The sequence below is a fragment of the Oryctolagus cuniculus genome, chromosome 11, assembly GCF_051225735.1.
Source record: "Oryctolagus cuniculus isolate XC-2025 breed Fujian yellow rabbit chromosome 11, ASM5122573v1, whole genome shotgun sequence".
Taxonomy (NCBI): domain Eukaryota; kingdom Metazoa; phylum Chordata; class Mammalia; order Lagomorpha; family Leporidae; genus Oryctolagus; species Oryctolagus cuniculus.
In genome coordinates, this window is record NC_142877.1 from 1,060,670 (window position 1) to 1,076,428 (window position 15,759).

The 15,759-nt window shown below is 71.6% G+C and overlaps 1 protein-coding gene across 2 annotated transcripts in view; it reads left to right on the top strand.

Annotated features, from left to right (window-relative positions):
* The first annotated feature begins 615 nt into the window (after positions 1–615).
* Positions 616–15,759, top strand: part of LAMA5 (laminin subunit alpha 5) — a 41,526-nt gene continuing 26,382 nt past the window's right edge. The window contains exons 1-8 of one of the 2 annotated variants that reach the window (XR_016215699.1): positions 616–1,029; positions 4,213–4,365; positions 11,741–11,858; positions 12,370–12,488; positions 12,566–12,736; positions 13,110–13,207; positions 15,388–15,503; positions 15,599–15,717. Coding sequence is in view for 1 of the 2 variants with exons in the window: in XM_070051634.2 (XP_069907735.2) it covers positions 724–1,029; positions 4,213–4,365; positions 11,741–11,858; positions 12,370–12,488; positions 12,566–12,736; positions 13,110–13,207; positions 15,388–15,503; positions 15,599–15,717 (1,200 nt within the window). In the remaining variant the exon portion in view is untranslated. The remainder of the gene's footprint in view (positions 1,030–4,212; positions 4,366–11,740; positions 11,859–12,369; positions 12,489–12,565; positions 12,737–13,109; positions 13,208–15,387; positions 15,504–15,598; positions 15,718–15,759) is intronic. The other variant, XM_070051634.2, reaches the window with a different exon arrangement.

Consider the following 15,759-nt stretch of genomic DNA (forward strand, 5'->3'; position numbering starts at 1 on the left):
CCCAGAGGTAGAGAAACTTGGCTCCGGCTGCTGGCCGGAGACGGGGGAGTGGACCTACGCATGGGTTCAGGGCCAGCAGGTGCCGCTGGTGGAGTTCGCCCAGCTTGATGGACAGGCGCTTCCAGCCCCATGTGATGAGAGTCCCCATCGTCCCGGGCCTGGCCGGCTGGCGTCCAGGCCCTCTGCCGCCATTTCCCTGTTTGAGAGTTTTGAAGCCCAGCTGGGGCGGGCAGGAGCCAGAAGCGGTTGACTCAGAGCTGGCCTGCGCTCCCTGCAGAAGAGGGCCCCTCCAGGGCCCGCCCCCCCAGGCTTCGCACACCTGGGAGAAAGCACCCGGGAGGCCACGAGGGGAGCTGTCAGCCGGCCGGGAGGAGCCAGCTGGGCGCGCTGGGCCCCACTCGGGATCCGGAGCCACGACTCGGGGGGCCCGCGGAGGCGCGGCGGCGCGGTTCCCACGGCCTGGCCGGGAGCCAGCAGGTGCTCCTTCCGGGTGGCCGGCCGGCCGGGGTCCGAAGGGTTAAGAACTTCAGGCCGCCCCTCCCCCTGCCCTCTCCCTCCCCGCCCCCTCCCCGGGGCGCGGGGCTCGGGCGCCCGGGCGGGCCGGGGCGGGGCCTGGCGTCCGCGGGCGGGGCGAGTCGCGCCGGCCTCGGCGCCGCAGACCCGCGGGGCTCCCGCCGCGCTCGCTGTCCCGGGAGCGCGGAGTCGCGGCCCCGAGCCGGAAAGATGGCGAAGCGCAGCGCGCGGCACCGTGCGGGGAGCGCACTGCCCGGGGGCGGCTCCAGGGGTCCCGCACCGCTGCTGCTGGCCGGGCTGGCGCTGCTGGGCGCGGCGCGGGCGCGGGCCACGGCGGGCGGCGACTTCAGCCTGCACCCGCCCTACTTTAACCTGGCCGAGGGCGCCCGCATCGTCGCGTCCGCGACCTGCGGCGAGGAGGCCCCAGCGCGCGGGCCCCCGCGCCCCACCGAGGACCTCTACTGCAAGCTGGTGGGGGGACCCGTGGCCGGCGGGGACCCCAACCAGACCATCCAGGTGAGCGCGGGCGGCGGGCGCGGGACGCAGCGCGACTCCGTGGGGAGAGCCACGGGCGCGCAGAGTCCAGGTACGGGCCCTCGGGTCCAGACTCCCGCACTCTGCCTTTCGGGGAACCAAGAAGCCGGGAAGCTGTGCGTTCCTGCCGGGAGGCCGGAGGCGCTGGTGTCCCTGGCGCTGACCCTGGGGCGGTCACTTGCGCGGCGTAGGTGGCCCGGCGGGCGCTGGTGCTCAGCCCCGGGCGCCCCGAGTCCGGGATCCCGGCGAGGGCGGGACTTGGCCTGCGCCGAGCCTGCCTGTGGGGTGGGGGCGGGCGCCTCCGCCTTCCCCCGGGACAGGCTGGAACCTGCTGGCCTCCGGATGGGGACCGGGCGGCGGCGGGAGGGGCCGGGCGCTCGCTCTCAGGGCCACAGCCGAGGGTGGAAAGCCTTTCTCCGAGGGGCCCAGGGCCTGGTGGACCCCAGGTGGGGGTGGGCACGCCGGGGAAGCCTTCCCTGGGGGTGGGAGCAGGGGCCCATGGCCAGGGCAACATTCTGCCCGGCAGGTGATGGAAGTTGTGGTCTTAGTCCCTGAAGACCCTTGGGCCTGGGGACCTGGTTAGGTGGCCCCACGGTGGGCATCTGTTAGGGACCCTGGACTGAGCCTGGGGCTGGGGTCGGCGTGGTGGGGGCAAAGCCTGCTCCGGGTGGCCCTCCCCGCCCCCTCCCCCTCCCGTCTTAGAGTCTGGGGGCCCTGAGGGCTGGTGTAACCTGAGCCGCCGCCTCCAGGGACCTGCCCCCACCTTCCGGGAAGGAGAGTCCGGAGCTGGGCGGTGGGGGGGGGTCGCTGGAGTTGGGGAAGGGGGGGGGCACAGGCGTGCAGGAAGGGGCTGGCCGGCCCGCCGCGGTGTTCTGGCTGAACTCAGCGGGTCTCACCTGGGGACACCTGCCTGTGCGCCACAGCCCGCGCAGGTCCAGCTGGCCCTGGACCAGAGCTCCTGGGGAGGGGCTGGCGGGCTCTGGCGGGGGGCGGGGGGCTGGGGGCTCCGCTCCATCCCAGACCACCCCTCCCGGTTCCCTCAGTGTCTCCTTACCGCCCCCATCTGGCGCCTGGAGGCCCCTGAGCCTGGGGTCCGAGCTCCTTAGCTGTGGGCTTTTCCTCCCTGAGCCTCAACTTTGCAGTCTATAGAATGGGCACAGCATGGCGGTTCGGCTCCCCTGAGGTCGTGTCTGGTGCGAGAGGCAAAAGCCTCCCCTTGGAAGCTCAGCACTGAGCCGCCGTCGGCCGCTCCCAGGCTGCGGGGGTCGCGTGGACGGACGGCCTGGCAGGCTGGAGCCAGCTCTGTGGCCCTGCACTCCTGCTCAGTGGGCCTCTGGCTGGCAGGGGGTGCCCAGGAGACGAAGCCACAGCTCTTGGGGCCGCGGGTGGGCCCAGGGGCCAGGCGGGGTGGCCCAAGGGTGCAGGCCTGCAGCTCCCAGAGGCCTCAGCACACGCTGCTGGCTGGGGCGTCCGCGGACTCATCGGAGGGAGGCCTGTGTCCAGCTGTGTCCCGGCGGGACCCTCTGTGGCACGGGGTGGGTGGCCTGCACCGCCAGCCAGAGTGAGGCAGAGAGGCCGGCGGGGAGGCCCACGCCACCCAGGGTGCCCCCTGTGGCTTTGGCTTCGGTGGGGACGAGAGCCACGTCTCACCGTGTCCAGACCAGCTCTGTCACCCAGCGGGGGCTGGGACCCGTTCCTGGGCTCCTGGGAGACCGGCAGCCCACCCTGTACCTTGACCCTCAGCCTTCCCCCACCTCCTGTGGTGCTCACAAGCCCAGGAGGGTCTGGCCAGTGGGCAGCCTTCCCAGAAGGCCCCGCCTGCCCTCCGTACCTCCAGCCAGCCAGGTACCGCGGCCCCTCCCTTGCCCGCCCACCCCCGGTTCTGCAGCCCAGCTCTGGGCTCTAGCCGGGCAGTGGGTCCCAGCCAGTGTGGCCTCTGCTCTGGTCCGCTGTGGCAGCTCTGGGTGGGCGTGGGACACAGCTGATGTGAACCCCGCTGCTGCCGAGCTCGGGGGTCCTAGGGAGGCGGCAGCAGTCGCCCATCACCTGGGGGGTCCTGGGCCCTGTGCCCCTCAGAGGTGGCGTCTAACTGGAGATGGGGACAGTGGTGCCCAGGCCGCAAGGCGGGGCGTGGTCTGAGGTGGACGCACCTGGATCTGCCTCGTCTCCTTGCGTCCTGATGCCGGGGGGAGGTGGGGCCCAGGCAGGCAGGGACAGGCGGATGAGGGGCTCCGGGCTCTGTGCAGTGGGGGCAGGGGGGTCTCCCAGGCTCCTCCCACCTCCTTCCTCCTCCTCCCAGGAGGCTTCTGGCTCCCAGGCTAGGCCTCTGGGGCCTTCTCGGGCCGCCTTTGCTTTGTGTGCGGGGACAGTGGGTCTGGTTTCCCTGGGTGGGGAGTGGGGGGGCTCGTTCCACTGGGCTGGCAGCCAGGCCCGGGCTCTGCTCCCCAGGCGCCCAGCGCCGCCCCTCCCCCACCAGGGGCTGCGGCCAGGACCCTGCGGGAGCTTCCTCTGCCCCTCAGAGGGCAGGCCCCCGGCAGGTGGCCGGGCCGTGACAGAGGCAGCTGCCAGGCCCTGGCCTGTGATCCCTTAGTCCCCGGGAGCCCCCACTGCGGATGGGGGTGCTGAGGCTGGCATGGCTGTGACTGGGCCCCGCCCCGGGGCTCGGAAGCCGCTGCCGCCACCTAGCTTGGGGCTGAGGGTCAGGCTCTGAGCCCCTGACCCAGGAGGCGCCAGCAAGTGCACGGGGGGGGCGGCAGCCCCCCAGATGACCCCTCCTTCAGCCCAGCCTGCCCCGCCCTCTGGGCCCTGGGCTGAGAAGGGTGGCGGGTGCCTCGCTCTTTGGCCCCCGTGGCCCCCGCCACATGGCCTCCTGGCCTCCTCTCGCCCAGCAGCTGCTCTGCCTGGAGCACTTCCCCCGTTCCGTGTAGGCCGCCCTCACGTGCCACCTCCTCCAGCTGGCCCCCTTGATTTCCCCTCTCCTCCCTGGTCCCATGAGCCCGCCTGCTGGGAATCAAACAGCAGCAGACGCTCGGGTGGACCAGTGTCTGGAGGGCTGGGGGCCGGTGTGATGGCTCCTCTTCCAGCAGGAGGGTGACCTTGGAGGGGGCAGACAGGACGAGGAGCCCCCAGTGCTTCCTGGCCACCCCGGTGTCTCCTCCCCTGCAGGGCCAGTACTGTGACATCTGCACGGCCGCCGACAGCAACAAGGCGCACCCCGCGAGCAACGCCATCGACGGCACGGAGCGCTGGTGGCAGAGCCCGCCCCTGTCCCGCGGCCTGGAGTACAATGAGGTCAACGTGACCCTGGACCTGGGCCAGGTAGAGTCTCCTCCTGCCTGCCGCAGCCCCGTCCTGGAACCCCCCCAGGGCCCCTCCCGGGGACCCCCCCCAGCAAGGTCTCCACTGGAGCGAGAGCAGAGGCCGGGAGGCAGCACCGCCCAGGCCGCGGCGGCGTCTGTGGGGCACACGGGCAGGGGACCGGGCAGGGGTGCCCTGGAGGTCCCCGAAAGTTGGGGTGGGGCGCCGGTGTGCGGGGGGGGGGGGGGCTGGTGTTTACTCTGAGGAATTCCTGGCGGTTGTGGGAGGGGCGGCAGGAATGCCGCGAGGCCAGCAGAGGTGGACATTCCTGAGATACCTGGGCCCGGGTGGCCACGTGGAGCTGGGCGCCTCTGGGCCCTGCCTGACCTTTGAGCCCTCGTGCAGGTGGGAGGGTGGGGCCCAGTGTTTCCACGGGGATCTGGGGTCTTGGGCATGAGGATTCCCTCTGGGGGGGTCAGACTCCTCCCGGCTGCAGGCTTCTCCCCTCTCTGACTTTGCCCTGGTGCCTGGTCTCCAGGGCCCGGCCTGTGAAATGGGCTGGCAGTGCCGCTGCACCCCAGGACAGGGCGGGGAGGAGCCTGGAGGCGGCCGACCCCGGGCTGCCCGCCGCCAGGCCCCTGCCCCACGAGCCCACCCACCTGTGACCTGCTGGCCGGCCGCGAGGCCTGCGGGTCTCCCTGTGGGTCTCAGCTCCTCCCTCAGCCTCCCTGCCGCGCACCAGAAGGCGGCACTGAGGGGCAGGTCCTCCTGCGCCAGCCGGGGGCTTGGGAGGGGAAGGCTGGGCACGGGCTGCCCTCGGCTGGTCAGGCCGCGCTCTGTGTGGAGGGGTCTTGCCCTTTCCCCTCCCTGGTTTTCAGCGATCCCAGGCTCCCCTGTTCCCTGGGACCCAGGGCCCCCAGAGCCCCGCATCTGTGCGGCACAGTTGGGCTGTCGGAGGGGGGGTGAACTGGCCCCAGGGCCTGAAAGGGGCTCCTGGGGGTTCCTCTGAGCCTCCTGCCTGCTGGGTGGGGACAAGGCAGGGGTCTGAGCCCGGGGCCCCGGGGGAGATGGGCTGGGGATTGGCGGGGGCCGAGGACCGGGGCTGGGTCCTCTGAGCGCGCCCCCGCCGTGCCCTGACCCGGGGGCCGGGAGTCTGCTCAGGGCCTGGCGGGCCTGGCGTGGGTTTGGTCTGATATCGTCCTGGCGTAGGCTGCGGGTTCCGTGCACGGACACCCTGCCTCCAGGCCTTGGCTTTGCCAGCCCTGAAGTGACACAGAGGGAAGAGTGCCGCTTCCGGCTCTGGGAAACACCGCCCCCGCCCCCGCCTCCGTCCTCCCGCCCCCGCCGTCTGGCCTGGGTCCAGGGGCTGCCGGCGTGGCTGGGGGTGGGGATGGGCCCGGTCCCCAAGCCCCTGGGCGAGAGGACCTTCTTTCCTAAGGCTCTGCCGCTGGGGGGCTGGGCAGCCCTTCGGGGCGCTGGTCCTGGGGTGTGGCCGGGGCTTCCATCAGGAAGCGGAGCTGGACGGACGGGCGGGCGGGTCCGGCACTCCCTGGCCACGGCGGCCAGAAGCTTTGTTCTGAGATGTGGAGCGGACGCCCTGGGCGGGGAGGGCCGCTGGCACCGGGCATCCAGGGCGGAGGACGAGGTGGGCCGTGTGTGGTCTGAGGGTCCCCACCACGTGCTGGTGGGGGTGACAGTCCCACGCAGGACTCGGCCTAGAGCACAGCTGTGGGGGGGCTTTCTGTCCCCGGGGCCCAGGAGCCTCCGCGCCGCCACCTGGCATCCTGGGGCAGGTGTTGTGCTTCTCCTCGGGTCCTTGGGCAGTTCTCGGGGCCACGGCTTAGCTCGCCGGCCACGGCCCCTTTCCCGAGAGCCTCACGCAGACCCCTGCCCAGGCTCCGGTGGGCCTCCGCCACAGGTGCCACCCCCAGCCCAGTGGGTGGCTCTGGCCCCACGTGCCCCCAGCAGCCGCTTCACCTGGGGCTTCAGACGAGCGGTGTTCCTGGCAGGGAGCCCCTGGCTCTGCTCTCACCTGGGGCTGGGGGCCAGTGGGGCTGGGGGCTGGTGGGCATGAGACCAGGATTGGTGGGGGCCTAGAAATGCCAGGGGGAGGGCTCGTGCCCCAGGCAGGCAGAGGGTGAATTGGGGTGGGGCGTGGGGAACATGTTTCTGACCACTGGAGCCGTGCGAGTCCTCCCCAGGCACTTGGAGAAACTGAGGCAGCAGTGCACCAAGGGGGCAGTGCCAGTGTGGAGCCGCCGGGATCCGGTGCTGGTGTCTGCAGGAGCGGGCTGGCTGTGCTGGGCCTGGGGCTTCAGGGCTCCTGGTGTTTCCTCCGTAAACGGGGTGGGGGCTTGGCACTTTGCAAAAGTGGGGCGGGCCCCCCAGGAGCTGCTGGCTCGCACGCTTACAAGGCCACAGCCATTGGCACAGCTTCCCGGGCCCCGCGGCACTCGGCCACGTGGCCAGCGCCCAGGGAGGTCAGTGGGTTGTCCAGGGAAGCAGCAGGAAGTGCGGAGTGGCTGGGCTGTAGTAGAGTCCAGTGCGCAGGACAGGTGCAGGGGCTGGGCTCCCAGGGGCGAGAGAGTCCTGGGGGGCGTCTGCAGGCCCCCACCGCAGCACCGGGCAGAGGACCGCCTCCTCGCCTGCCCGCTCGCCCTGCAGGCCACACGGGGCTGCGCTCGGCGTGCTGGTCACCTTGCGCTGGGCGCTTGCAGGCGCCCCTGCACCCTGCCTGGGTGGCCCAGCCCTGGCCACCCCAAGGCCTTCCTGTTTTCCAGGTTTTAAAACAAACTCCCCTGTGCCGGCTTCTCACAGCACCGCACAGCAGAGACTAAACTGTTTGGGTTTCGGCCACGGGGTCCCCTTGGGATAAACCGCACTTCCTGTGGCCCCGGCTGGCCATCTGGCCTGACCTGGGCTGGCTGTGGGGGGTGAGGCGGGAGGGCTCTGCGGGGCACCCAGGGTCACTAGATACGCCCCTGGCCGTCGAGCGGGCTACTGCACGCCCGTCCTGGGGGGCCCTCCTACCCCCACCCCCTGCCCTGCACACCTGGGCTCGGGCCCTCCCACCCCACCCCCGCTCCCACCCCCACCCTGCACACCTGGGCTGGGCACTCGCCAACCCCTTGGGGGTGGGGCTCCCGGGTGTCCCATGCCTTTATTACCCCCAGTGGGGTCCACCTGTGGTCTGTCCTAGCTCCCTGGTTGGTTTACCCTGCCGGGGGCCCGAGTGGACAGCCCACCCTGGCCTGGCTGCCCCAGCCGGGCTGTGGTGCCATCAGGGTTCCCAGATGGAGTTCCTGCCGAGGGGGAGGGGCAGAGACTGAGGCTGGACCGGCTGGACGGTGGCCTCCGAGGCTGGCCTGGGCGCAGGATGGGGTCAGGGTGGGCTCCAGTGGGCGCTGGCCCGGATGCTCGGGGCTAGGAGGGGCTTCCTGCCTCCTGCTGGGACCCCGGCTGGACCCGGGCGTTGGCACAGGGCCTTCTTCCTGTGGGGCCAGGGCTGAGTCACAGGCCTCCTGCTGAGTCACGCCATCGGCGGGTGCAGCTGCGTCCCCTCACTGCAGGACAGGCGCTGCACCAGCACCTGGCCGGCCACCGCGTCCCCAGCCCTGAGTCCGCCCGGGCAGGGCTGCGGGTGGGCACGTGATGAGCCCCACGGGCAGCCTCAGCCTGTGTCTGAGCCCCGGGGCTGCTGGCCACCAGGCCGTCCTGTGCCCCCTCCCCAGAGCCTTGCTGTGGTGTCCAGGCCTGGCCCGGCCTACTGCTCCCCCTCGCCCCGCCGTGTCCCTGCCAGGTGGCTGCTGGCCCCAGCCCCTCTTCCCCAGGGAGAGCGGCACGCCCTTCCCGAGGGTCTCCACAGTGTGACCCCCCCCGATCGGTGCCTGTCCCCACGGCCCTGTGCCCAGGAGGGAAGGAGCCGCCCAGGGTCCCAGAGCCCGAGGCCTGGAGCGCACCCTGGCCCTGTACTCTTGGGACGCATGCTGACCCTTCCAGGCAGGGGTCACGGGGGTGGACCCCTCTCGGGTTCCCCCCGAGGTCCAGCTAGGCTGGGGGCAGTGGCTGAGAGGCGCTGTGCTGGACTCGAGCCTACCCCAGAATAGCGAGATTTTTAAAAATAACCCGGCCGCTTTTGTTTGGCTTTTGCTTTAAAAGACGTTTTCTTCCTTTTTACGGAGAGGTCAGCCCTGCTGGCAGCTGTGCGGGGCGGCGGGGAGGGGCGGCTGCCTGCGGGGAGGCCGGGTCACGCCGAGGGCACCCGCAGGTGGGGGCGCGGGGCGCACCCCACACTGCCCGCCCCACCCCCGCATCCCGAGGACAGCTGGCCAGGGACCCCGGCGGGCAGCCAGATGCCCGGGCGCGGACGGGAGCCGGGGTCGCGAGCGCCTGCGGGCGGAGGGCTGGGCGTGTCGGTGCCCCCCGGCCCTGCCCGCCGTGTCTCGGAGTCCGCACTTGCGCAAGTGCTCTCAGCGGGGAAAAATGCAGCCCGAGGGAGGACGGTGGCCAGCCTGGGGGCCGGCGCGCAGGGAAAGGCGGGGGCGGTCCCAGGGGCTGGCTGGGAGCTTCCGTCTCCCCACTCCAGCACGCGTGGGCTCCCTGGGACACGCGTGCAGAGGCCTCGGCGTGGGGCTGGGAGTAAGGTTCAGAGGCCCGGGGTGGGGGCCTGCCCGGCTCTGACTGCCCACCCCGCGTCCAGGCTTCCTGGGGAGAGCAGGCGTGTGTCTCCCCAGGGCTGGGGCCACGAGGGGCCGGGGTCCCCCCACGGGGACACCCCTGCCTCCCGCTGCCTCGGGCTCAGGTGGGGGACGCCGCTGCTCCCTCCCGGCATGCCCAGCCTGGCTGACCACACCTGCTGTGCTGGGAAAACCTGCGGGACCGCCGATGCCTGGTGTCGCACGCTGTTGCCTGTGCGGGGCTGCGTCAGGGACCCTGATGTGGGGGTGGCCCTCATGCGTGGTGGACAGTCCAGGGCCTGTCTGGGTACACCTGTGAGCTGGGGGAGGGGCTCACCCATCGTGTTGAGTGTGGCCCTGGGGGCTCTGGCGTGAGCCCTGCAGGTAGGGGGCTGTGGGTGGGGTGGGAGGGGACATGCCCGGGCCCCCTCCCCACTCTGGGGCCTCCCGTTCCTCCCAAGGGCCACTTTGTGCAGATGGGAGCCGTTAGAGCCCAGAGGGACAGGCAGCCCGGGCCCTGGCCTGGACGGTGCAGCCCCCTGTGTTGTATGGGGGGGCACCCTGGCGGGGGCCAAGCCCAGAACCCCCAGAGGGGAGTGGGGGGTGGGGGCCTCGCCTGCTGGGACCTGGTGCCATGGGGACGGGGCCCAGCATGCAGAGGCGAGGGTGGGTGGCCGGGGGCAAGGGGCACAGAGCCTCACTGTGGAGGCCACGGCTGACCCTAGGGCCAAGACCTCGGTGCTGGCTGAGGCTGGGGTGCCTGGGGCTGTTTCCGGGGCCCGGCCTGGAGGGCAGCTCGGCCTCCCCCCCACTGCCTCTGGAGAGGGCACATCCCTGACCCCAGAGTGTCGGCTTCGTGCCCTGGGCTGCTGCTCAGCGGGCGACCCTGAGGGGCCACCCCAGATCATGGCCCGGAGATGAGGTTGGGGGTGGGGCACTCAGGAGGAGGACCCCCCAGCACCTGGCCTGTGGGGAGGCCTGCAGTCAGGGCGGGCTTCCCCAAGGAGGTGTCACAAGGGCACGGTGAGGGCTGGGGGCACAAAGCCAGGACCTGCCGACTGCTGCTGAGTCCCAGGGGCGCGGGCCAGGCACCCCCGCCCACTGCCCTCTGACCAGGAAGGCCAACACTGGGATGTGGGCCCCTCGTCAGCCAGAGGTCGGGGGGTCAGGCCCGCCGGAGGAGAGAGCAGAGAGAGGTGGGCAGGGTCCCTTGGACAGGGGTTGGGGTTCAGGGGCTGCCCAGTGCCCTGATGCGCCCGGAGCTCCTTCTGCATACCCCACTGGGCCCCTCAGCAGGGGCAGGGGAGGCCAAGGTCACCAGGGCTGTGCCTTGAGGACTTGGGATTGTCCCCCGGCTCCACTGCCTGGGGGGGAAACCAGCTGTTCCCCTGAGCCCTGTCCTGCCCCCCGCCCCACACCGGCCCACGTGTCAGGTGCATCGTACCTGCTCCCGGGGGAGGGAGGAGGTGCGCTCTGGGCCCGGCCAAGCAGCGTGAGGCTCAGCAGGGGTGCCCCTCAGAGGGGCTGCTCCCTGCTTCCTCCCTGCCCCCCCCAGCAAACCACAGATGCCCAGTGGGGCTGGGGCGTCCCCGGCCCCTCCTGTGAACCTCACACCTGACCTGGCAGCAGGGGTGCAGGGTGCCAGGGGCCATGGACGTGACCCAGGCACCCAGTGTCCCACTGCCCCCTCGACACTCCCGGCGTCCCCCCACCCTCAATGTCTCCCCCATCCCCCCGTGCCACACCCTTGCTGTCCCTCCCCTGCCCCCCTCACCATCCCCCCTCCCCGTCTCTCCTCTCTACAGCCCCAACATCCCCATTCCCTCTCTGTCCCCTGATTCAGTCACCCCCCTCAGTCCCCCCACCATTCCCCACCCCGTTCCCCCCACTCACTGCCCCCCACTATCTCCGCCCTCACACCCTTGCTATGTCCTCCCACTGTCTCCCCAACACTCACTCTTCCCCCCACTCACCCGCCCCCCTCCTCTCCCCCCATACCCGTTCTCCCCCCACTCACCTGCTCCCCCCACACCTCTCCCCCAACACCTGCTCTCCCCCCATTCACCCGCTCCCCCCACACCTCTCCCCCATACCCGCTCTCCCCCCACTCACCCAGTCCCCCCACATTCGCTCTCCCCCCACTCACCCGCCCCCCCACCTCTCCCCCCCAACACCCACTTTCCCCCCACTCACCCGCCCCCCACACCCGCTCTCCCCCCACTCACCTGCTCCCCCCACACCTCTCCCCCCACACCCACTCTCCCCCATTCACCCGCTCCCCCCACACCTCTCCCCCATACCCGCTCTCCCCCCACTCACCTGCTCCCCCACACCTCTCCCCCCACACCCACTCTCCCCCCACTCACCCGCCCCCCACACCCGCTCTCTCCCCACTCACCCGCTCCCCCACCTCTCCCCCCATACCCACTCTCCCCCCACACCCGCTCTCCCCCCACACCCGCTCTCCCCCCACTCACCTGCCCCCCACACCTCTCCCCCCATGCCCGCTCTCCCCCCACTCACCTGCCCCCCACACCTCTCCCCCCACACCCGCTCTCCCCCCACTCACCTGCCCCCACACCTCTCCCCCCACACCCACTCTCCCCCCACTCACCCGCCCCCCACACCTGCTCTCCCCCCACTCACCCGTCCCCCACACCTCTCCCCCCACCCCTGCTCTCCCCCCACTCACCCGCCCCCCCACACCCGCTCTCCCCCAGGTTTTCCATGTGGCCTATGTGCTCATCAAGTTCGCCAACTCCCCTCGGCCGGACCTCTGGGTGCTGGAACGTTCCACGGACTTCGGCCTCACCTACCAGCCGTGGCAGTTCTTTGCCTGTGAGTGTCCCGACGCCTGGGGCCTTGGGGTGTCCCTGGGGGAGCCTGTGCTTTCTGGTCGCCGTGCTGTGTCCCTGCACGCGGCTTCCACGTGGCTCAGGACCGTCACAACCCTGGCCGTCTGGGCCCTGGCCCCCTGGTGCCCCCCAGGCCAGCTTTGAGCTCACTTCCTGCCAGTTTCACTGGGGGGTCAGCACCCACGCCACTCCCCTGTGGGATAGGTCTGGCCTTTGGTCCCCCACGTGTCCCCCAAAGTCCTTGGCTCCAGTGCGGGGAGGGGTGGCCCTGTCGTGGGCGGGGGGCTGCTCACCCAGGGGACGCGGCTCCGAGCCTGTCCTGGGGAGAGGCGGGCTCAGCCCCGTGCCTGGGGCGGGGCCAGGCGCTCGCCGTCCCACAGTTCCCAGCACCCACGCGGCCTCCCTGGGGCGAGCAGGCCAGGCTGGGGGAGACGTGCAGGGGCCCCGGGGTCTGCTGGGGTCCCTGTGCCCTCACCGCCGCCCGTCCCTGGCAGCCTCCAAGAGGGACTGCCTGGAGCGCTTCGGGGCGCGGACGCTGGAGCGCGTCAGCCGGGACGACGACGCGGTCTGCACCACCGAGTACTCGCGCATCGTGCCCCTGGAGAACGGCGAGGTGGGCTCCCGGGGCGCGGCCCTGCCCGGCGACGGCGCCCGTGCCCCGCTCACCCGCCCTGTGCCCGCGGCCCGCAGATCGTGGTGTCGCTGGTGAACGGGCGCCCGGGGGCCATGAACTTCTCCTTCTCGCCGCTGCTGCGGGACTTCACCAAGGCCACCAACATCCGCCTCCGCTTCCTGCGCACCAACACGCTGCTGGGCCACCTGATGGGCAAGGCGCTGCGGGACCCCACGGTCACCCGCCGGGTGAGCCGGCAGGGGGAGGCCCCGGGGACTGGGGTGGCTGGGGGGCCTGGCTGCAGCCTGCAAGGGTGACCTTGGCTAGGGGAGGCCCCAGGGACCCCAGAGTGGCCAGGGGACGCCTGGCTTGGGGAGGCCCCATGGACCTGGGGTTGGCTAGTGGGGCCTGGCTGGGGGAGGCCCTGGGGATCTGGTGTGGCCAGGGGGCGCCTGGCTCCAGGAGGCTCCAGGAACCTGGTGTGGCCAGTGGGTGCCTGGCTTGGGGAGGCCCTGGGGACCCCAGAGTGGCCAGGGGGCGCCTGGCTGCAGCTTGTAGGGGCCACCCTGGGCCCTGGGCGTGGCCAGGGGCCACCAGGCACTCACGGGGCCGTGGGCGCAGTATTATTATAGCATCAAGGACATCAGCATCGGCGGCCGCTGCGTCTGCCACGGCCATGCGGACGTCTGTGATGCCACCGACCCCACAGAGCCTTTCAGGTGAGACCGCGGCCCCTGCCCGTCCCATCCTGCCCAGCAGGGGTGTGGGCTGGGCCTACTGAACCCCAGGGGGCTTCGCTCACCCTCGGAGCAGCCCTGGGGCAGGTTGGCTCCTCCCCCTCCCCTCCCCCTCCCCCTCTTCCTGTCCAGCTAGGTGTTTGTTGACCTGAGCCAGGCTAGCTTGCATTCCTGGCCCAGGGGACAGAGGCAGGGACCCCAGCTCAGTGGTCTCTGTGAGGGAACACTGGAGAGATACAGTGGAAGGGGCTGGACGGGGTGCCCTGAGAGGCACCTGGGCTGGGGCCTGGACTCCCCACTCCCACCTCCGGGCACCCCGGGAACAGGCGGGCTCTCCAGCCAGTGCTCGGAAGTCGGCGCCCGCACTCCGCACACGTGGATGGAGGTCTCCTGTGCCTTCCATTGGGGTCCGCCCATGGTCCTGCTCTGCAGGGGATGTGGGGGTGGCCCAGATGGGACAGAAGTGGAGATGTGAGCCCAGACCCCCCGCGTGTGGCACGGCCACCCCAGCTGAGCGGCACCAGCGGCTGCTCCCCAGGTCCTCCAGTGCAGCTGCGGGGCCCGGCGGGCGCAGAGGCTGCCGGGTGGCGGTGGCCCTGGACCGGCAGCTGGGCCTGCCCCTCCCCCTGACGCGCCGGGCCTGGACGTGGGCAGGGCCACTCCCCAGGAACTGCAGACCCAGTCCAGCCTGCTGCTGCGCTCCCTGTGCCCGTGAGCTGCCACTGCTGCCTCTTCTCCGGGCAGTGGGCTCTCCCACGCCGGCTCCCCGCGCCTGCACGCCTGGCCTCACCCCGGAGCCCATCCGCCCCGGCAGTGCCTCTGCTCCGGCTGCGCGGCTGGTGCCCGGGGGGTCTCCCATCCGCTGGGTCACTCCCCAGAGGCCTCCCATCCGCTGGGTCACTCCCCAAGAGGTCTTCCATCTGCTGGGTCACTCCCCAGATGGCCACAGTGGCTGGAGCCAGGAGCCTGAGGCTCCATCCGGGTCTCCCACGTGGGCGCAGAGGCCCAAGGGCTTGGGTCACCTGCCGCTGCTTTCCTGGGTCGTTAGCCGGGAGCCGGGGCGAATGGAGCGGCCGAGACAGACCTCTGCACCAGTGTGGGCGCCGACATCCGCAGGCGGCCTCGCCCACCGCGCCCCTGCCCGGCCGCAGATGGGGCTTTTCCAGCTCCACCTCCGTCCGGCGTCTGGTCTGCGCTTGGTGCCTCCGGCGAGCCCTCAGTTTCCGCTGTGGGCGTCCTGGTGGTCTGTCACACCTTCCCGGGTGCTGGGGTGTGGCCGTGCGGGTGTTGTGTCTGCTGGGCCTGGGAGGCCGCCTCTGGCCCCCCGCCTGCCCGGCTTGGGAAGAACCCTCCAGGGGCCCATGCCAGCATTTTTGCCGAACCCACCTGGCGTTGCCGTCCTGGCACTGGCACTGTGCTGAGTTCTCAGCGTAGGGGCCCTGCCGGGGTCGAGAGGGGGGCACGGGCTGCAGGCCTTGGCCGTGGGCCCCCTTGGCGGCAGCCGACACGGTGGGCGTGTTCCCCGCGGCTCCTCCTCCTCACAGGTCTTCTGCATTCCGAGAGGAGCCCGGGGTGGGGTGGGGGGACGAGGGTGGAGCTGGCGGCTTCCGGGGTCCCGCTCAGCACATGCACGGGCCTGGAGGGTGGGGGGCGGCGAGTTCTGCCGGCCCTGGCTGCCCTCTGGGCATGTGCTGGGGGCTTTGGCACAGGGTTCTGGGAATTCCGAGCAGTGGGCGGCTCCAGCCTCCGGCCTGGTGTCCACCCCAGTTGGAAGAGGAAGCAGTTCTTGGCCCCCTGCCCCGGTGCCAGCTGGGCCCTGGCGGTGCGAGTGTCTTCCGTCCTGGAGCTGACACCGGGGGTCCAGGGCTTGGACTCGATCCTGTCCCCGTGGGAAGGAGCCACGGGCAGGGCCACCCTGCACTGACCCCTGGGGTCCCTGTCCTGGGCCCCTCCTCCGCCTCCGCCTCCACCCACACCGCTTCCTGGTCCCCAGCCCGACAGAGACCCCGCACAGCTCCCGCTACAGTGAAGCCCTCGCTGAGGCTGGGGAGTGGACTCGGGCGTCCGGGCCAGGCTCGCCGCCTGAGAGCCGGGTGAGCCGTCAGCGAGGGCCGCGGGAGGCCGCAGGGCGGGGTCTGAGCGCCGTGCTCTGGGCCCCGCAGGCTGCAGTGTGCCTGTCAGCACAACACGTGTGGGGGCTCCTGTGACCGCTGCTGCCCCGGCTTCAACCAGCAGCCCTGGAAGCCGGCCACCACCGACAGCGCCAACGAGTGCCAGCGTGAGTGCCCACACCTGTGCCCCCACTCGCCCCACACGCGTGTGCCATGGGCCCTCGTGGCCATGGATCTGTGCTGACGCTGAGCCCCCTCCCAGCCTGTAACTGCCACGGCCACGCCCACGCCTGTTACTACGACCCCGAGGTGGCCCGGCGCCACGCCAGCCAGGACCAAGACAACATCTACCAGGGAGGGGGTGTGTGCATTGACTGCCAGGTAGGCCGGGGGCGGGGCCGGGTGTGGCGGCCCCCGCGGGGG